The 21,673-nt window shown below is 39.9% G+C and overlaps 3 protein-coding genes across 5 annotated transcripts in view; all 3 read left to right on the forward strand.

Moving 5' to 3' along the window:
* The window catches only part of myo15ab (myosin XVAb), a 51,910-nt gene extending 49,315 nt beyond the window's left edge, over window positions 1-2,595 (forward strand). Inside the window, exons 75-77 of the mRNA XM_044347465.1 lie at window positions 1,403-1,536; window positions 1,668-1,808; window positions 1,905-2,595. Coding sequence (XP_044203400.1) covers window positions 1,403-1,536; window positions 1,668-1,808; window positions 1,905-2,006 — 377 coding nt within the window. The 3' untranslated portion in view covers window positions 2,007-2,595. The remainder of the gene's footprint in view (window positions 1-1,402; window positions 1,537-1,667; window positions 1,809-1,904) is intronic.
* Window positions 2,596-4,655: 2,060 nt separating this feature from the next.
* alkbh5 (alkB homolog 5, RNA demethylase) lies at window positions 4,656-9,341 on the forward strand. Of its 3 annotated transcripts, none has more exons than XM_044347468.1 (5): window positions 4,656-4,825; window positions 5,276-6,030; window positions 6,116-6,196; window positions 6,287-6,403; window positions 8,373-9,341. In XM_044347468.1, the coding sequence occupies exons 2-5, from the start codon at window positions 5,312-5,314 to the stop codon at window positions 8,530-8,532; spliced, it is 1,077 nt and encodes a 358-aa protein (XP_044203403.1). In that variant the 5' UTR covers window positions 4,656-4,825; window positions 5,276-5,311; the 3' UTR covers window positions 8,533-9,341. The 3 variants fall into 3 exon arrangements, with proteins under 3 accessions (XP_044203403.1, XP_044203402.1, XP_044203401.1); XM_044347467.1 differs by having other exon boundaries at window positions 4,657-4,825; window positions 5,272-6,030; XM_044347466.1 differs by having other exon boundaries at window positions 4,657-6,030.
* A 2,780-nt stretch (window positions 9,342-12,121) lies between these two features.
* On the forward strand, window positions 12,122-21,436 carry mief2 (mitochondrial elongation factor 2). Its single transcript, XM_044347469.1, has 8 exons — window positions 12,122-12,301; window positions 15,696-15,855; window positions 16,598-16,763; window positions 16,871-16,959; window positions 18,042-18,218; window positions 18,336-18,499; window positions 19,038-19,190; window positions 20,009-21,436. The coding sequence occupies exons 2-8, from the start codon at window positions 15,718-15,720 to the stop codon at window positions 20,508-20,510; spliced, it is 1,389 nt and encodes a 462-aa protein (XP_044203404.1). The 5' UTR covers window positions 12,122-12,301; window positions 15,696-15,717; the 3' UTR covers window positions 20,511-21,436.
* Window positions 21,437-21,673: the final 237 nt, after the last annotated feature.

A 21,673-nucleotide genomic window follows, 5' to 3' on the forward strand; every position in this document is an offset into this window, starting at 1 on the left:
ATAAAATCCTTTATCAGTACATGTAATTTTAAATCGTGATATTGATAGATATTGTGATACGATATATTCTCAGGAAAAAAAATTAATTTCCTGTTTGAAATTTCAGGAAAAAGCTAGTTGTAGATAAATTATCTAGACAGTAATGGGAGTTTTTGGCTCATCCAGCAAATTAAATACCTGACAAATCAAAGTATAATATAGTCATGAAACATTACTGTTCATTGATTCACAACTTTGCCCACAATAGCCCAATTCAACAACAAATATTAAAGGAATAGTTACCATAATATAAGCTGTATGGCAAGATCTCTGCTGGTCGGCAAATGTATATTGTGTCACAGTATTTATTGTCGTATTGCTCAACCCTAACGCCTTCTCAAATTAAACAAAACATACCTCAAGAACAACTAAGTACAGGCTTTGTATACAAACAATACAATATAGTCACCAGATTTCACATATAATTTGAAAATTGGTGAAAAGCTTTTGCACATATTTTTGGTGAGATATTTATTACAAAACATTTGGTTCGGGGTTATTCTGTATTAAGCTGAACTCCAGGTCCTCTGGTCCTCTCGCTTGTTCTGCAGCTCTCAACTATATCACAGAGTCCTCATCAGCAGATGTAGTTGGTTCATTGACATCTAACTGTAGATGTTCAAACTCTCCATGATACTGAGCCTCTTTAGGACTTCTAATCCATGTTGACTTCACTTGTTCTGGCGCTTTTGACCTTATAACATGGTCCTCCTCACCAGATTCAATCTGCAGCCACCAGCAGGCCCTGTATCCTGGAATTCGTTCGATTGTTCTGAAGGCCAGAAATGCTTTAACTGATGTGTACATTTGCACTTTTTAAGGATATTGTCATAATACAGAGATTATTTACAGTAGTTCAGCAAGAGTACTCCGATGTTTTAGTTTTGCACTTCCATTATGACAGACATTAAACAAAGGAAAACAATCAAACTCAAAGCAGCAGAGGCAAAGATTTCTTGACTTTGAGTTCCCAGTTGAGGTCAAGTCTCAGAGACACTGGATCCTACATTTCCCATAATGCAGCGTTTTTCACTAGACCCTTGTGCCTGCCTGGTAAACGCCCACGTTTTTTTTAAACTCCATGCCCTCAGTTTGTAACGCAGACTGTCTGTCTCCAAAATCCAAGCTAGAGATAACTCTGATGACACAGCAGGGTAATTGTGTTTTGACTCAACAAAGCTCCTTCAGATCCACAGAAAACATTATACAACTGTCTTCACACGTTGTGCAGTTATCTTCATGACGAGGAAACTGAACCTGACATGTACTAATAATAAAAAAGTGACAATATGTGCTCAGTCTTGTTAAATTGTGTGTGTGTGTGTGTGTGTGTGTGTGTGTGTGTGTGTGTGTGTGTGTGCAGGGTTGGTCAGCGCATTCCCCATGTTCGGCTCGTCGTTCTTCTACATCCACAGCAGCAGCTCCACCACCTTCTACGCCCCCTGTATTGTTGCTGTCAATCAACATGGTCTCCACTTCCTGCACAAAAATACACACGTAAGTAACGACACAGACATTCACAAGGCTCCGATATGCTGATCGTGACTGAAACATGAACCCACAACTAGAGTCACATATGTTCTTTAGTGGGCACTAGTGTGTTAAAATGTGTAGTCTCTGTGGTGCAGGAACTAATGACAGTGGTCCCCCTGGTGGAGGTGCAATCCAGCCGCACTCAGAGGCCCACCGCTGGAACGAGTTACCCGTACGTAGACCTCACCCTGGGGGACATGAACGCACAGCGGGTCATTCAGCTGCAGCTTGAGCAGGTATTGTGTAAACACAGACATGGACACACTTCAGAGATCATTTGTCAGTGCTACTGTTGCGGTCTTCACGCTCATGCTGGTGGCGTTTGTCCGCAGGGCCTGGAGTTGTGTCGAGTCATCGCCATGCAGGTGGAAAACATGATGTCGGTGCGGGAGAAGAGGCTCACCCTGCCTCCGAGCGAAATCACCATGTTATAACACATGCTAAATGACAAACAATCACGCACACACACTTGTATGAACACATTCAGACACACATGTAAAGAAAACCCTAAATTAATAGCCTACCTCTTCTTACCTCCGGGTGTTTGTTGTGTGTAGCTCTCACACACACACACACACACACACACACACACACGCACTAATATAATATGTGAATGCATACACGTACCTCTGTTAATTAATTGTTATACTGCAATAACTGAACACAGTGCAGCCTGGAGACAAATACAAGTCAACGTCAATTGAGATTTCATTTCAGGTTGACATTTATTAATATTTGCACTTGCTGCTGTTGTTTTAAATGTTTAAACATTAAAGATGTTTTATTTGTATAGAAGCTGTTAATGAACAGTGAGGGAGCTTCGCAGGCCTGTGCCCAAGTTTTATAACTGATGAGCAACATGTTTTTTTATTTTTTTATTTATACTGTTGACTGTTAAACTTGACATGTTACTGTAAACTATTATCATTTTCAACAAATGTTCATGCACCAATGTGGTTATTTTGTAAAGAATATTTTATCAAAATAAAGAGCACTTCATCACTTATTTGTCAAAATGATTCAAAGATGATAAACATGTTCGGGATCAACAAGTATCGGTATAAAATGACAGAACTAAATGTTTTTATAGTTTCAACGCTAAAATAAAGATCAACAAGGCATTTAATTTAGTTGACAGGGTTCAGGTAAGGCTGAAAGTAACAATTATTTTCATTATTGATCTTTTCAACTAATTGCTTAATATAAAAAAAAAAGACTGAAAATATTGAAAAATGCTGGAGTTTAAAAGATTTGCAGATTAAGCATCTGCAACTTTTTTTATTATAAAATAATCCATCAAAATGAAGTTCTTGTAGTTTGTCAGACTGCTGGTTTTCTTCATCGTCTATGATATTTAACTGGATATAAATTTTGTGTTGTTGGTCAGACAAAAAAGCATGAATGTTTCAACTTGGGTTTGGGGAAATTGTGATGGGTACTTTTTTATGTCTGATGAATCTGTAGATTATTTTTGTTTAATTGTTTGGTGCATTAAATTTCAGAAAATAGTAAAATCCCCTAAAAATGTGCCAATCTGGGCTTAAATAAACATCTTCAAATTGCTTGTTTTGTCTGATCAACAGTCCAACACCCAAAAGTATTAAATTATATAAAAACAGAAAAACAGCAAATCCTCACATTTTAATAACTTTTTGCTTGATAAATGACTTAAAATTAGATTAGATAAGCAAACTGAAAATTATTTCAGTCAATTGACTAATCAGTTGATCAACTCATCAAAATCTCAATATGTAGGCAAAGTAATAAATAATAATAAAAGTACTACAAATATTTCAGTGTACAACAGCTGAACCAAATAGTGGGTGGGTTATGGAGAGAAAATAGTGCATTATTATTGGCAACATTACTAATATGTGTTTTTATAAGATTTACAAATCCTTCCTCTTTTCAAGGAAAAATAGCACAAAAGAAATCTGTGTGGGTTTGTATCTACAGGATGAGACATTCACCAGTACTCACAACATATCCGGCGGTAAATTTATGCATCGATTTATTTTTTCTTAAATGTGCACAAATATTCAGATGTTTTTTATTCACTTCATGAAACCTTAATTACATTTGCAAATCTTATAAAACATGTATAAATAATATTTGCTCTATTCATCTCCATAGTGGGGAGATATTCATAAAATAAATACATTTTTTTTGTTTTTAATATGTTTTTTTTAATAGACAATAGAAGGCTGTTTTCACTTTCATCTGCTGAAAGTGGAAAGTTCCTCTGTGCTCATTCAAAATCCAATTTTAAGGAGCCTCCGATCATGATTTGTGACATCACAAATAGTTTGGATGCCAATCCTGGTCAAGTATGCAACTGACACAAGTGTGTTGAAACGTGGAGCCTCCAGTGCATTGAAAATGGACTTGTGAAGTGAAGTGGGAGACATTTTGTGTCCAACAGTTAGACTTCTGAAATGAAATACAGTACCAGTCAAAGGTTTGGACACCATCATTCAAGTGAATGAGAAGGTGTGTTCAAACTTTTGAATTGTACTGTATATTTGTATATTCATGGTTTCTGGAATTTTAAATGAGGGAGAAGGAGTAGATGTACTTTTAAGGATTTTAACAAGATAACTGAACTTTTGTTTATGGAAAAAACATATCAGACACAAAGTAATATTCAAAGTGGAGTATTTTATATAAATCTTAAAACATGGCTGGAGGAGCTCTTTAAGTATCCTTATAATAGTAATAATAATAATAATAAGTATAATAATAATAATACATTTTATTTATGGAGTGCTTTTCAGGATACTCAAATACGCTTTACATAAGTGAAAAGGATGATAAAAATGTTTTGATTGATTTGATGTTTTGACAGTTTTGATTAGTGTTTTGAACAAATCACAGACAAATCAGTGCAGTCTTGTTATCATTATTATTTTTATTTTAATATTAAGACATCAACACTGTGAACAACATTATAATAAACATCATCAAATCAATTTAAACACATATTTAAAGTAGGTAAATAAAAGGTTAGTGGGACTAAATTAGCAGGAGGATCCCAAAATGGATTCTCCAGGCCACGTGACAGTCTCTCCCCAAACTGGCAGGTCGCCACTGAGCATGCGCAGATCTCGGACAGGTTACACGAGTTTATTTTCAGCCCTTTTCTTGGAGACGGGTCGTGGTGGTTTTGTAAACTGAGCGCAGTTACTTTGAACGAGTATGACAATGTTTTTCCTGGACTCTCGGACCTAAGCGGAAACGTCTCCGGAGCCCCGAGGTTTGTTATTTCGCGGTGACATGTGAAATGTTGCTGCGCGGTTTGTCGGTATTTCCAGGCGGCGACGGACAGACCAAGCCAGGCTAGTGACGCTAACTAGCAGCTCGGCTAGCTACCGTTAGCCTCTCCGCTGGCTGAGCGTGTTGTTGTGTCGACGCAGCTTTTATATCACAGCTCCGTTTGTTTATAAGCGAACATAACCGCCCGGGAATAACGACTGCCGCTTGTTTGGTTTGGCACCACAGCGCTGTTTCAATGCGCAGCTGCAAATAGCTAATGTTAGCCACTTCTGAACGCTGGACACTGTTGTGAGTGAGTGAGAGAGGGCCCCCTGATACTGCTGATATCCATCATTAAAGACTCGTTTTGACGTCTAGTCCGTTCACATTAACTAGACACATTTAAACCGGTGCTGAAATGCAGCGCTGATACATGTTTTCTGTTAGCTAGGAGCTCAACCACACACGTCGTTTTGTTTTGGCTGACATGGCAGCCAGCGGATACTCTGACCTGAGGGAGAAGCTGAAATCCATGACTCCACACAGAGACGAGTACAAGAATAAATACGTGGACGGGACGAGTAACGGCAGCGGGAAAGGTGGAAAACGCAAGTATCGGGAGTCCGACGATGACGACTGTGAGCACAGCGATGACAGCTCGGAGCTCCGGGAGCAGGAGGCCGACCGGGTGAAGAGCAGCATCCTGCAGAAGAACATCTTCACCCCGGAGGAGTGCGCCCGCATCGAGGAGAAGATCGACGAGGTGGTCACCAGTGGAGAGGCTGGACTGTACCGTGAGCACACTGTGGACAGGGCGCCCCTCCGCAACAAGTACTTCTTTGGGGAGGGGTACACTTATGGAGCCCAGCTGGAGAAGCGTGGACCGGGCCAGGAGCGGCTGTACCGTAAAGGAGAGGTGGATGAGATTCCGAGCTGGGTGCACGAGCTGGTGATCAAGCGGCTGGTGTCCAGTGGAGTGATCCCGGAAGGGTTTGTAAACAGTGCAGTCATCAATGATTATCAACCAGGTGGCTGCATTGTGTCACATGTGGATCCTCTGCACATCTTTGCACGGCCCATCGTCTCAGTGTCCTTCTTCAGTGACAGCGCTCTCTGCTTCGGCTGCCGCTTCCAGTTCAAGCCCATCCGGGTGTCAGAGCCGGTGTTTGTCCTGCCTGTGAGGAGAGGGAGTGTCACAGTACTCAGGTGACTGTCTGTATTTGCTGTCATGCATTGATTGAGTTATTGCTTTGAGGGATGAAGTTGTTGTTAACACATCTCTCTTTCTCAGTGGCTACGCAGCAGATGACATCACTCATTGCATCCGCCCCCAGGACATTAAAGAGAGGCGTGCAGTTATCATCCTTAGGAAGTGAGTCAACAGACAATCAGTAAGGAAACTATAATCTTTAATGAAAGCTTGTTTTGATTCACGTGTTTCTTGCTCCTTCCTGTTTGCCAGGACTAGACCTGACGCTCCTCGACTGGACAGCGCTTTAAGCTCGTCTCCTGCAGAGAGACCGGCTCCTCTGAAAGCCAAACGCTCTCATCGCAAAGCAGACCCTGATGCCGCTCACAGGTATACACTGCCACATACAGACACACTAGAGGTGTTCATGACGTGTGGAAAACCTACCCAATGTAAATAAAATACATTTAAAGAAACAGACCTAATTTAAAAGGGAACCGGTCCTTAACAGGTATGAAAATAGTTGAACCTGATCCAAAAGTCAAGCCAGACACATACAGGGTTTTCTGCAGTGTTTTAAAGTTAACAAGCAGCTGTGGTAAAAATAATACACTTACATGTCTTTTTTTTCCCTGCGCTATCACGTTCACACTCTGTATCACTACTGTTGACCTGGTTATCACCTTGACAAAAGATGAAATGTTTGCTGCCCTGATAACCTTCCAGAGCAGTAAAATCCTTCCCCATAACATTGTAATGCTGATAAGCCTTCAAACTCGTGGATTTATCACTCTAGTCGTGCTTCCTGGATCATATTTCATAGTCACAATGCCCACTTAAAACATGTTGACATACAGACCTCAGACCCACAGCAATACAATGGCTCACAATTAGACTGAATATAACTTGGACACAGCCCAGTTAGGGTCTCTCGCTAGAAACCTTAAAGCTCCGTGAAGACCTCTATGGCGGCGCACAGACCGACATCAGCCCTCTCGTTCATTTGAATGGGGGCAGTGTATTGACGTAGCGGAGATGCCAACGCTGAGAGCTCCAGCAAAACAACGCAGGTCGTCCAGAAAAAAGTTGAACCAGGCTCAACTTTTACTGCAACACAATGCAATGTCACACCGGCAAGGCGCTGACTTGGCCAATCATATGCATGCAAACACACATTCCCGGCGGATTACATTGTATAACATGAACACTGTGTTTCTGCTGTTTATCCCGCCATCATTTAAACAAAAGATAAAACCGTTGCAGCCGTGATAACTTTGCAGGGGTTATTGCAGAAGTGATTAGCGAGCACTGCTTACACGCAGGTCGCAAATGGTGCCAGTGACTCAAAAGTGATTGTCACACACAAATTGCAGATAAATTTATGAGCCATACAGTCCTCTCACATGCCCATGCATGTGTCGCAAGTATGGCGTTTCTTTTGAGTAGTTAAACTTGTCAAAATTAACACCGGCATTGTTTTTATGCAGGGCTGTTTTCAGTCTGAATGCAGCCTGAAAACAGACCCATTCATGCAAAGGAGATAGTGTCTACACAGGCTGCGTAGTGAAAGCAGCAGCTCTGGTCCTCCATCTATGTCAACTCAGGGTGCATTCAGGTACAATACTGAGTGTAGGTCACTCGTGTTTTAGCAGTGCTCGGAGCCCAATACACAATAACTGTAGCTGTGCACATAGATTTGAAGGAAGCAGACTTGAGGGACTTCTTATTGCAGTTGTGTGTAAAAGTGCGAGTGTAAAGGGAACCATCAGGCAGCCTGTGTAGACAGCTGCATTGTTTACAATAGAACCGTATCTGTTCGCACTAGAGCTGCAACTAACGATTATTGTGATTATTGATTTAATTACCCAATTATTTGCTCGACTAATCAACTAATTGTTTGGTCTATAAAATGTCAAAAGACTATGTAAAAAAAAAAAAAAAAAGTACATTACAATTTCTTACAGCCCAAGATGACATCAGTACATGTCTTGTTTTGTCCAACCAAAAGTCCAAAACCAAAGATATTCCGATTATTATAATGTAAGACAAAGAGAAGCACTAAATCCTCAAATTTGAGAACCTGAAACCGTCAAATATTTGGCATTTTTGACCTAAATGACTAATCAATTATCAAAATAGTTGCCAATTCATTTTCTGACGATTGACTAATTGTTGCTGCTCTAGTTCACACACAGGCGTGCGTGAGTCAGCTGATAAACACAGCTGAAACGCCTCCTGTGTCGACATTTGAGCAGGTGTCTCATAAATAGTAAAATAACGAGGTATTGTACAATCAATCAGCATGTGATTAATGATAATAAAAAACTGATGTGGCTTCTCGCTCTTTCCCGTCCTCCAGGCCGAGGGTTCTAGAGATGGACAAAGAAGAGAACAGACATCCGTCAATTTCCCGCCAACGTCGTCACAGCATCAGCTCAGAGAACTACTGGAACCGAGGACAGGATTACGACAAACATCGGGAGAGTTCAGGACGTAAAGTCAAAATGAGACGTCATTGAGAACTTTTCACACACACGTGTACACATATAAATATACCATTTCTTTTATGTAATTCAATATTGTATCATCCATCATTTTTTTCGCTCCAGTTTTAGTCTGGCACAAGGAGCAGGTCGTCTGCATTTTGATTTGAGTCTGAATCAGTTTGAGTGTATATTTGTTTCTGGCAGACGAAGCTGGCGTCTCTGCTGCACATTAAAGATCCTCGAGTTACTTATTCCAGTTAAACTCTGTTGTTAAACTGTTCAATTACCTTGAATTAAACATTTATTGTTTCTATGTTCATAGATACTTCAAAATGGCATGTATTTTTTGTAACCAAGATGTACAGACCTTAAGAGCTAAAAGAAAGATGTATGTATGGACTTGTACAAAAGGAAAGATGAGCTGTAATCTAACTTGTTATAATGTACAATACGTTTGTATAGTCTTTGATTGGGGGAACTTTTATGCAGAAAGACACCTTTAGTTTTTTCACACCTACATTTCTGATCCAAACCTTTACTGTGCCATCTCAGATCTTTGCTGTTTGTTCATGTTCGCCTCCCTATCGCAGTTTATGTTGCAACAACCGGCAGATGTGCAGCCATGCTTTCTGTGCTATGGTTTGATTCAGCCGTGTTGCTCATCTTGGTTGAGGTCACAAAATGGTGTATCAACTAAACTGATGCGTTACGGAGTGATGAAAAAAAAAACTCAGGCCTTGTTTTACACTCCCGTTTCAGTCTATAAAGTTGCTTTACCTGAGTGACAGAGGCCATGTTATTGCTGTTCTGTATTAAATCTAATTTTTCCTCCTTTAAATTGACATTTGGGTCAGTTTGAAACTTAATTTTGAGCAAAATCACTCCTATTGTGTCTTGTTTAATTTGGGTCTTAATTTCCAGAGAAGAAACTCAATTTCCACATGCATTTGTCCTTGCGTTTGCTAAGTCAACACATAAATTAGTTTTCTTGCTTCCTGTCAGCCACAGTTGGCAGAGGTACATGTTAGCTGACTGCTATGTTAGTCTGGAATTACACATGAACAAAAATAACCTTGGTTCAGAGAAGAAATTACTTTCTAAAGACAGTGTAATTGAAGATGAAGTTTGCTGTTTTCTGAGGGTCTGCTAGAGTTGTTAGCAGTGATCTTTAACATGTCACTAAAAGTTAAATATAAGGGCTGACATTGGAGTCTGAAAGAGGCAAAAATCCTGGAGTTCCTCTGACAGTGAATGGGACACTTAACTTTGTGGACACAGTGGTAGCAAATGAGGTGGTTTCATGGGATTCAGTGGTCACATTTTCTGGCTAAAAAAAGGCGCCGGCTGGATGAAATAAAGCTGAAATTGTTTCCACAGAGTTGGCCTGCCATTCATTAAAGCAGCGTTGTCCCTCAGTCAAGCTGGCTGCTCAAGCACCAGGACAGGGAACAACAAACTGGAGTGTGCCTTTGATTGCCAGGAAGAGCTGTGTTTACTTTCACGTTAATTAAGGAGCCATGCAGGTTTTCTGACCATCATAAATATCTTTAAAAAAGAAGGCAATGACTTCACCTGAACAGCATAACTTGTTTGCAGTATGAGGCATTTTTTGGACATGTTTTTGACAAGTTATAAAGGAGAAAGCAATTGATTGGCCACAGTATCAGATTTGTTTCTAGGTTTTATCTTAATTTACTACTTAAATACATTTTCCAATAAATTATCTTATTTGAGAAACAGGAATCCAACAACAACTCGAAAACATCTGAAACAAATACAGTATATGATTCCATGTTTTGTCCCCTGAATCGCTGCGTTCAGGGTTCTTCACCCACCCTGGTAGGAATGATTCCTGAGAGGGTTTCACAACTACAGGGTTTTGACATGCATCTATTTTCACTGAATGAAAAGTCTCAGTTTTCATGTATTTGCTAAGAATTGAAATTCAACTTCGGCTGAGGCTCAGTGAATAAAGTCTGAATGTATTGTCATTCTTGTAGAAAGTTTCTATGATCACATCAATGAAGAGTTTATCTTCACATAAGTGGAGAAGACTCTCTGTTTGGGCCTTTCCAATTAAATTTCTGTACTCTGATATTTACTCATTTGGTGTATTTGTTATGCGTCCTGGATATTTACAGAAACTAGTATTTATAATTCACACATAATTCACAGCATATGTTCAATGTATCTGTGCTTTGATCTTTTCAACTGTACAATCAAAGGCAACACAGACTCCAAAACAATTAACAGAGTTAAACAGATCAGAAAAAAAGGTGTAAACCCAAAAGGTTTATTGAAAAAAAAAATTTCACAGTTCATAGTGAACAGTAGTCATAATGACTACTTGACTTAAATACATTTTTGCTCAAAATGAAGACTATGGATTTAGTTATTATGAGGCTTCAGCAGGTTGATGTAGACAAATTAAATAATGCTCCACAGTTACTCTTTTAGTGTAGAATTACCTCTTTGTGCTCCGCTTGGACACACTGTTTGTCTGGGGAAACACAAGGGGGAATGTGGTCAAAGTCCGTCTGCTGATGAAGATCATGTGACATGATGGAAAACACCAAAAGAGCTACAGTGGAGGAATGCAACTAAGTTCATTTATTCAAGTTATTCAAGTTTTGAGGTACTTTTACTTTACTTGAGTATTTCCATTTTATGCTACTTTATAATTCCACTCCCTTTTTGTACTTTTCATTACATTACATTTATTTCACAGGTCAATATTTTACATATAAAACAGATGATGTATTTTGTATTCTTTATATTTAATTAATTTAGATTACTTTGTTGAGATCTGTTGATGGATTATTGATAAAAATCCATATTAAATTCTTTTTGATTCAATGTTTTAAGATAAAACAAATTCCTTAAGTGGTGAATATGTTTTACAAACGCTGCGCTGTATATCTGTACACATTACATAATAACTATAACACTGAGTGAGGCCATTTTGCATTAAGGGGTACTTTTACTTTTAATACATTAGATAAATTTTGCAACTAAAACTTTTTTTTCTTGCTGTAATCATTCCCACTGTTCATACTGACCATTAGAAGATCCCTTCATAATGCACTTATAATGTAAGTGATGGGGGACAAAATCCACAAACATTCCTCTGTGCAAAAATGTATTTAAAAGTTTATCTGAAGCTAATATGAAGCTTAATTCGTCCAAATTAGTCAAATCAAGTAGATATCTTTCAACGTTACAGCCTTTTTAGTGCCAAAGTGCCTCTTTTTGTTACTATACTTCCACCGCAGCTCAACAGTGAAACACTGTCTGTGAAAACAGACAGGCAGATATCCACATGATATGACTAACTCAGACTGCTGAAGCCTCATATAAGCGTCAGATAAACTTTTAAATGCATTTTTGCCCAAAATGACTGTTTGGATGCACGGTGGATTTTGGGCCCCCAACACTGACATTGAAAGCACATTGAATAACCAGTATGAACAGGAGGAATGATTATAAAGAGGAAAGTCTCTTTCAATGTTCATATAGGTACCTGACTGTTGTTTTAAGACAGACTTGAAAAATGTGTGAATCCGTCCTTTAAGTTACAGCTGCTGTACCGGAGGTCCTCCTGGGGGCGCTGCTGCACCTCGACGTCGACTGCTAACCACCGAAGAAGAAATTGACAGACAGCTGTTAGCTAGCAGGCTGAGCTATATTTACCCCAAGATGGTCGCGAACGATTGCAAAAAGGCTTTGTTGTCATCGACACACGTATTTTAACAAACTCTAATGGTTTGGGGTCAGATTCTTATCTTTCTCTCCGCGCTGAGTGGTGAGTATGTTTAACAGTAGAGTGGCGCTAACTAACTAGCTGTTGGTTAGCTGTTAGCAGCAGTTGGCAGCCGTTAAAACGTTTTCTGCTTCTCTTCATGCTTATACGTGAAAAACACTTAAAAAAAATGGCCTGTTTAGTCGGTTTATTTGACATGTAGCTACCTTAGATGGGCATTTGTCGTGAAATGTTACCAGCGAAGACTGTTACTGTAAGCAATCTCAGGCATTACATCCACACAGTGCAGGCTATATGTAACCAGTGTTATTATTATAAATAATCAGCAGTTATGATTTGGAGGATGATAAAGTGTCACTGCTGTTTAACAGTTCCGCTTTCAGTGGTGGAAGAAGTATTCAGATCCTTTATTTAAGTAGAAGTACCAATACCAATGGAAAAAAAAAAAACTCCATTACAAGTAAAAGTCCTGCATGAAAAATCCTACTTATGTAAAAGTACATAAGTGTGAGCAGCAAAATGTACTGAAAGTATTGCAGTAAAAGTAGTGTTTTGGTCCCTTTGACTGATATATTATTATATATGACATTATTAGATTATTAATATTGAAGCATCAGCATGTTATTGTTGTAGCTGCTGGAGGTGGAGCTAGTTTGAACTACTTTATATACAGTTAGTTAGTTAAGTCCAGTGGTTACCAACCTAGGGGTCTCGCCTCTCCAAAGGGTCACCAGGTGCATCTGAGGGGTCTTGAGATGATTAATGGGAGAGGAAAGAAGAAGAAAAAAAGTGTTGATACAGTTTTTAGACTTTTCCTATAAATTTTGATTTTTGGTGAAATATTGGATCATTTTAACACTTATTGACATTAAACCATATGAGAAGTTTAGAGGGAAAAATCACTATTTGGTGGAGCTGTTTACAACTCATAGACATCTGAAATGTGACCCCGACTACACACTGCTTTATGTAAGATGTCAAAAGACAAAAAGGTTGGAAACCACTGGTTTCATCTTTGTGGTTCCACATACAACAATGTGTTGTATTTTAAAAGCTTGTTATATCATCCATTGTGTCAAATCTTCATCTGAAAAGTAACTAAAGCTGCCAAATGAATGTGGTGGAGTAAAAAGTACAATAATTTCCTCTTAAATGTAGTGGAGTGGAAGTACAAAGTAACATGAAATGAGTAAATGTACTCAGTTACTTTTCTACCACTGGTTTAGGAACCTTGTGGGAGAACACGGTGCTCCTGTTTATGCCAACAACTCACTGTTTCTGTACAGCAGTGCTGCCACCTTTTGTCACTATCACACAAACACAAAAAGAAGCAATACAAACAAAAACTCTCATTTCACTTCCTTTATCCCATGTAGGGTCACTTTGCTCATTTCTACTCAGCTATTAACATTAGGCTGCTCGTCCCCTCTCTCACAGTGAAACAATAGTTTGTATATATTCTGTATATTTAGTATATTATACTAAAATTGCATGATAAACTATATTTTGGAAGCATCATTGTTCCAGTCTTTTTTTTTTTTTCAATGCCCTGCTGCTACAACACAACATATTGGTCAATACCACTATGACTAATCTATATGTTTATCAGTTGCTCCAGACTGATGTGTTTGCATCAGCTCAACCAGGGTTAGGTAACCTTTGTTAATATCAGATGTCCTTCACTTGGTCTGAGGGTCATGTAACTAAAAGAAAACTGAACTCTGCTCTAATGTTGAACGCGTCACCTCAGTACTCTATGTGCTGCGCACATTTGTTCTACTGTAACTTGACTAGAAAGGTTGTTATATATTTGACCCAGCCGGTGTGACTCAGGCATGTATTGGGTCTAAAAATAGAGCATATCTCCATTCTCGGGACCATGTACATCTGGCAAGGAGAGGGAGAGACGTGCACTCGGTTGAAATGGCCTCGAGTGATCTGTGACTATTTCTAGATCTCAGGTGCCAGGAGCTAAATATGATAGTGTTTTAGTATTGTACAAACTAAAAGCTTATTTATTATGGTCATGTACTGCACGTATCTCTCTCTCTAGAAATAACCACACTTGAAAGGATCGGCTCGCTGTTTTCCAACCCAAATTAAAATATCGTTCCCCATCAATGATAACCTTACTGATGGCTTTAGTTTTGAGAAACATACTTTCTTCTTACTGTCTTTGATCACCGGCCTTATAATCAGACAGGCAGCTGCTCCACCAACTGCTCTTTGTCTTGGCAGGCATTTTGATATATCTCTACAGGAAAATCACAGCTGTAATTAATAACATTAACGACTGAATTCCATGTGGCTCACTGGAAATGATTAATGAGACTACAAAGGAACAGAACTGGCCATTAATGTTATTAATTACACCTTTACTTTTCCTCATACAACAGATCTAAATGTCTCTTCACGAACCATACTTTCAACTCCCAAGAGAAACAAACTTAACAGCATAGTTTCCAATTCTCTTCTTAAAAGTCAAACGCACGTCTGCTTTTTCTGTGAGCTTCCTGTCAAACAAGATTCATTGTGGTTGTTAAAGGTCTAAAATATGACACCGTGCACTTGTGTTTAAAGCAAGTGACAGACAGAAGCAAAGTGTTTAGACGCTCAAAAACAAAAGGTGCTAATGAGGTCTTCCGTTCATTTTATTCACCGTATCACACCAATGACTGCACCCTGCAATCGACACTCAGAAAAACAAAACTGTTTCTCCATAATTCAGTAATATCAATGTTAACGTAACGCAGTTTTACATTCAGGACACATTCAGTAATTCTCTAACTGAAAAGGGCGTTTTAAGGAAGATTAAAAGATGTTATGTCATCATGAGTAAAGCTCTGTGGCTCCTTGCCGGTGCAAATTCAAACTACAGACGTACAGAGGTGACAAATTAAAGGGAAAAACGCCAAATAAAGAGACTTAGTAAGGTGTTGGGCCTCCAGAACAGCTTCAGTACTTCTTGACAGAGACTCTACTGGAAAAATGAACACCATTCTTCTAAAAGATAGTCCCTCATTTGGTGGTTTGATGATGGTGGCGGAGAACGCTGTGCAACAAAATCTCCCGTAGATGTTCAGTTGGGTTGAGATGTGGTGACTGTGATTCACATCGTGTCCCGTTTGGAAGCATCTGCCTTTTGTTATGTTTCTCTACTTATTTATTCAAGTTTTGCTTTAATTTGTCACCCATCTGCACATATATTTAATATTAATATGTTGAATTCATATGCTGTTTTTAATTATAATAGAAATGCTGCATTCAGTTCATCTCATGGCTGATTCTAACGTTAAAACATTCATGTATAAGCGCAGTTGTATACAAGATTTCAAGAAGAAGAGAAAACTGCAGGTCGAGTTAGTTTCCCATCTACCTTACAGTCATGTGTTGTTACTTTCTGCTCCTCTAAACATAGTCACTTTCCCTTCCCAAGGCTAACCACAAAAAAGGAAGCGATGAACTTCCAGGGCAGTCGGAGGCGGGGAGAGGATGGCATCGCCATGGTGATTGACTTCCTGCTGTCTAATGCCCGGCTGGTTCTGGGAGTCGGCGGAGCTGCCATGCTAGGCATCGCTACGTTGGCGGTGAAACGGGTGAGTGCTTTTGAGGTTGTTAGTGTCACATCAGTGGGTCGTTCATATGCACCATGAAGGCATAAATTACTGCAAAAAAAAAAGTTCTGACTTGAGATAAAGTGCCATAAAGATTCTCCATGAAATCTGAAAAGCACTAGCAACATGCAGCAACACTCAGAGTGGTAGTATGAGTTATATGTTGAGTTGTCCTGTAGTGATAAATAAATAAAATAGCCTGATCATATTCCCAACATATGTTTTCAGACAATAACATCAAAACAAAAACAAACAGGCAAATATAGTTTAGTGAAAAGGATCATTCTGTTTTTATTGTTTTGCATTAAACTGATTGATTGCTGTTTGGCTGCTGATTCTAAAATCAAAAATAATGTAGTCAACTAACAAATGTCTCCGATTAAGAACTCCCTTGCTATAATAAAACACAACAGTAACGTAACACAGACAAAACCAAAGAAGGCAACAAAATACTAACAAATACAGTACGGTATGTTAGTGGTATGAATGAATTTAGTCTAAAATCTCTAGCATCCTTTAAGAAAATTGTCTGCACTAATGTAAAATATCTGTAGGGCTTAAACATTCGAAACCTTCAGAATAGTCCTGATCTTCCTCCTGTTGAGGCCGAGGTTACCTCTAAATTCTGTCTGCAGGTTGTGACAGTGAATACACTCTGTATACTGACAGTGTTTTATCTGTGTTTGCTTTCCTCCTTTCCTCGTCCGTGACGATGGGTGTTTAGCTGATAGAGCGTGCGGGCCGAGCGGCTGACGATGAAAAGGTGGAGCAGAAGATGGCTGAGAGCTGGGAGGAGTTGAGTTTAGTCTCCGCTTCCCCTACACTGATCAAGAAAGGCATAGAGGGCGTCGTGATGAAACACGTCGCCAAGGCGGCCAAACAACAGAAAGGTATCGGCTACGTCTGAGCAACAGACAAATGACTGACACAGAAATATTCACAATATGCAGCCCACTGATGTTACTTGACAGCTGTTTTAAACCTTTTTCTCAATCAGCTGACCTGTGCCAACAACCTCAGACGGAGGTGCAGCCTAAACCTGAGTCAAAATCCAAGAGGCTCCAGCTGTGTGTCGTCAGTCTGCAGGTACACTCTTGACATTTCACCTCTGAACTCTTGAAGGGCTTTATGAATTCAGTCTTTGCAGCTGCTGTAAGCGCTCTCCTTGGTGTTGGCTCATTCATTTATTCATGCGTAACATGTTTTGTAAAGTGCAGTGCTTAAGGGATACACATTGTTATGCACTGGTTAAGCTGCACAGAGCCCCCAAGAGCCCTGCATAATGAAACTACATCGTGAGCTTGTGCACTGGCTGTATAGAGGAAGTCAACCAAGCATGAACACACTTTCAGGTTAGTATGCAGAACATCCACAGAAGCAGAAAGTGTGTGAATTCATTGAATAATTTGTTCAGTAAATGTTAGCAGAGCGTTGAAGTCCCATACATTACAAACACATGAGTGGTCCTGCGAAGTGATTTTAAAAAAATGTGATTTGCCATTTAAAACGTTGAGCAACTGTGTCTTCTTATGAACAGCCTCACATCTTCGTATTCAAATTCTTCATAGCTGGCACGTTGCATTTGCAAATAATACTGTGGGAACAGTTGAAGCTGTATAACGGGAACTGTGTAACGATGTATATATATAACTGTTGATGCTGTAATTTTGTGTCAGCAGGAGGAGTTTTAAAGTTTTAACTCCCTTCAGGAATGTAAAACCACTCGCCTAGAAAGGGCACCCTGAAGATCGGGTAACCTCTGCAAATTCTTCTTTAACAGCAGCAACAGAATACACTTGGCATTGTTCCTCTTTTGTTAACTAGTTTTTCTCCTTGCTGCAACTTAACAGGCAAAACATCTTCCTGTCACAGCTCTCAAGTCTGTGTAGAGACACAAAATGACTTTGAATATTGTATTACACAAGAGACTGCTGCATGTATTCCCAGTGCAAGTGTAAAAGACTTTTATTCACTTCTTGTTTTGGGTTGTTATCTTACCAACACAGTTCCTGTGCCTCTCTGAAGGATGTACATACATGAATGTAGTACAGAACCTGTCCACCTGAACAGAAACTTGATTTTTCAAGACTCTCGGAGCTCATCATGCTCCCTATCACTGAAAAATATGAGTAATGGAAACGGTATTAAACTGTATAAACTGTGTTTAGGATCGTCTGCAGCAGTACTATCACACAAGGGCGGCTCTAGCTCCACATGAGGTCCAGAGGGCTCAGTCTTTGGCTCTGGACATCTGCACTGAGATCCAGGGCTTTATGCACAGCCGTCATCCTGACATGCCCCTGGGTGAGATGAACCTCGGAGGTTCTCTTCTGGATGACCTGCAGGTACTCACAAGTACAAAATGCATTTTCCTCAGAGCTGATAAGACACTTTTACAGGACTTTTGCACTGTTGTTAGATGAACGCCACCTGGGTTCATGTATTTATGTGTGTGTGTTTAGGTGGTCAGTGCGGACCATGCGTGTCTTCTGGTGCCCCTACAACTGGAAGATTCTCTGTGGCGTCTCATCCCGGGAGAGGAAACACTGCTCACACATCCACTGCACTGGATGGTCCGACGAGTCAATCTAGAATATTTTCCCAGAGGACGCAGCTACTGGGACAGGTGATCACACACAGAAAATACTTTCGATTGCGCAGGGAAATACCACATTTTAGTGTTTGCATCTCTATAAATAAAACAGGTCAGTTGGTTTTACCAGCAGATTATTACTGATAATTGGCCACAGAGGTGTTTTTGCAGAAGTGATTGTTGGAGGAATTGTTGTTCTCTTAGTTATAAAAGTTTTGTTTTACAGTTACATCACAGACAGGATCCTTTAAAATGCTTTAAAGCTGCATTTATCAATTTTTATTTTTTTATTAAAACTGAATCACACTGATAGATCTAATATAATAGGTGACGCTGCAGCTCTACGGATCCATTTAGCCTCTAGTAGCTCACTGATTTTAGTTTTACATCATCGAGCAACAGAATTCAGCAGCGTAAGCACAAAGGTTTATACTACCTACACAAGGCTTTTACATCAGCCTTTGTAAATAACATAGAAGCAGCAGTAATAGGCATCATGGCTAAACGTGCAACACAAATACCCAAAACATTGAGCCATTTTTTAAAAGCTGTCTCTCCTTGTGTCTTGTAGGTATCTGGTGGGCGGTTATTTGTCCGCAGAAGCTGTTGTGAACATGTTCAATAAAGCTGTCATGGAAACCATTAACTGGCCGTCCATCAGCGGCACTTTGGACTGTCTCGTTAGACCCGTACTGGGAGGACCAGACCTTCGACTTGAGATTCGGTGTGTGTTTATGCTTAAAATGATGCTTTGCTCTTTTCCAGTGTTGAAAATGTGCTTCAACTTTGAACGAAGTGTTTGATTAACCCCACAGTTAATGTGTCTTTTTAAACCAAACTACATAATGTTACAACCTGAATTTCTCTCTTTGTTAATATATCTGTCGTCCTTTTATCTGTTGTAAAATTTTGTCTTGCATGTAAATGTTTCAAAAAGGCAATTAGATGAAAATGCTTCAAAACCCCGTGTATACAAGATGCTAAAAGTAAAACGTTCTCCTTAAAGCTGCACAAATAGATATTTTTATGTGAACAATGATTCTAGTGACTACATGAAATGTGAAAGGTGTCACTTGTAGTGATGAACATACAATTATCACCTGACTCAGTAGTTCCTTTCAGATCTACAGAGCTTTTTAGTGTCTTTCAGCTCATTGTTTTGGTTTTTAGGACCCGGAACTTTACTGTTTTAGTTCATTCGCAGCACTCTCATCAGCAATGTTTTTGGCCACAGCAGGCATCAGTTTTCAGTGAAAAAGTTCTGATAAACCCACTGCACACTGGCAGCCAAACAGCAGACTGACATAGTTATCAACTAGCTGGTGAACACAGTGGAGCATTTAGTGGCTAAAAAGACAAATATTTTTCTCAGGAGTTGGTGGACACTGATACAGAGCTAAAAGTAGAGTGAAAATTACTCTTACATTCATCAGGTGGGCAGAAACATGATTAACAAATTAAGGCTGATGTTACTCTGTATATGATATGTATATCTGTAATACAGGCTTAAACTTCATTTTTTTCACTGTTATGAACCTTCAGGCCTGAAAAAGAAAAGGCAGACAGCAGTCAGCCACTCTTCATCTCCGTGTTGCCTCTGCTGAGGGAGGGGGACGTGGCTCTGACCGCCCAGCCTGAGCTCACCTCTCCTTGGATCAACGCCTGGCACCTCTCTCTCTACCCGTGGGAGACTCAGCGTCTGGCTCAGCTCGACGCCTCCGACGGCGGCAACCGCAGACTCACGCTTAAAATCCTCAAGGCGGTGTGCAGGCTGAACCCCGCTCTGCGACCGCTCGAAGCCGCCCCGCTGGCCAACCTCATCCTGCACCTCAGCGACAGTGAGAGCGACTGGTCCGAGAGCAGCCTGGACGTGCGATTCCAGCAGTGTATCACGGAGCTGATTGGCTACCTCGAGCAAGAGGCGTTGCACAGTTACTTCAAGCCGGCTGTCAATCTGCTGAGCGGCTTGTCAGAGGACCAGGTGGACCAGATGGGCTTCATGCTCTATTGTGCTGTGTCAGAGCCTGAAATACTGTTTATATAACACCCACAACAACACTTCACATATCTCAAGCTCTGACACACACAGATCAAAGGAATATTCTTTTATCATTCATGATGTTCGGTTCAAGACAAAGCCTCCTCTCCTTGTTTAGCTCCTCCGTCTTGCTTTGATGCAAACAAACAGGGTACAGTTGCAATGACAAAATGGCAGGCACCATGGACTGACGTCGACACCGGGCAGGATGAGGAGAAGAATACAAGGAGACCGCAGATGTGAAAGTGACAATCAAGCTAAAACAAACGACCGTGATGAAAGGAAAAGTGCCAAGGGAGGGAGCCGAGGACGTGTTAATCAAGATGTTTGAAACGATGCTTTCGGGATGTGCCTGATCATAACACACCAGAGCCAAGTCTGCATTGAAGTTTGTGTGTGATTGTGTTTCACATGAGTGTTTTTAGTTTGGGAGACAATGAAGGGTCAACGCGGACGCATACATACAGTTCAGCACATCCGTCGTCAGCAGAGGAGGAATACAGATTAATATATTATTTCTGTTCTTCAACTGATAGCGTGTGCTCTGCATCATTTTCCTAAATCTTTAAATATTCTAACTATGCAGAATAATAACGACCTGCTGGGTTTCGCTGCACTTATTAGACGACTCAGTCTACCAGAGTTGAACTTATTTAACTCGACATGTATATTTTATCATACTGGAGGTTGAAGTGTGCAGTATTTTTGTTCATAGTGTTAAGTGTTCAGTCTGTTGCCAATCTTATTGGGGTAAATTAGCCCTTTAAACTATGGTTAAAGTTGCCTAATAATTTTATGCAGTTGCTTTTAAATACGGTATGAATGTTGTGGGCATCATCGGTTGTTTTCTTTGCTGAGTGAAAGAAAAATTGATTTTCTGTGATTGAACAGTGAAACTGCAAACTGAATTAAAGCACTTATTTAGATTCTGACCCGGTTGCCCCGACATTTCTTTTCTATCTTTATTAAAATCAGTTGTCTCAAAGGTTTTTTTTTTTTTTATGCAGCTTGGTTCATCAGTTGCAGTGTGTAATCATTAACAGAGTCATGCAACTTTGTCACATTAGAAACTGTTTGAACTTTTGGTAACTAGGTCTTGTGACATTTAGTTGGCTGTTAACATCAGCTGATAGTCCAAACAACAGAAATGGATGTTCACTAACATGTGA

Source organism: Thunnus albacares, chromosome 3 (genome assembly GCF_914725855.1).
Source record: "Thunnus albacares chromosome 3, fThuAlb1.1, whole genome shotgun sequence".
Lineage (NCBI taxonomy): Eukaryota > Metazoa > Chordata > Actinopteri > Scombriformes > Scombridae > Thunnus > Thunnus albacares.

Coding starts and splice junctions, on each gene's coding strand:
- mief2 (XM_044347469.1), top strand. CDS start 15,718: ATGAACTTCCAGGGCAGTCGGAGGCGGGGAGAGGATGGCATCGCCATG. Junction 15,856..16,597: donor CTACGTTGGCGGTGAAACGG/GTGAGTGCTTTT, acceptor ATGGGTGTTTAG/CTGATAGAGCGTGCGGGCCG. Junction 16,764..16,870: donor GGCGGCCAAACAACAGAAAG/GTATCGGCTACG, acceptor TTTCTCAATCAG/CTGACCTGTGCCAACAACCT.
- alkbh5 (XM_044347468.1), top strand. CDS start 5,312: ATGGCAGCCAGCGGATACTCTGACCTGAGGGAGAAGCTGAAATCCATG. Junction 6,031..6,115: donor GGGAGTGTCACAGTACTCAG/GTGACTGTCTGT, acceptor TCTCTTTCTCAG/TGGCTACGCAGCAGATGACA. Junction 6,404..8,372: donor GACCCTGATGCCGCTCACAG/GTATACACTGCC, acceptor CCCGTCCTCCAG/GCCGAGGGTTCTAGAGATGG.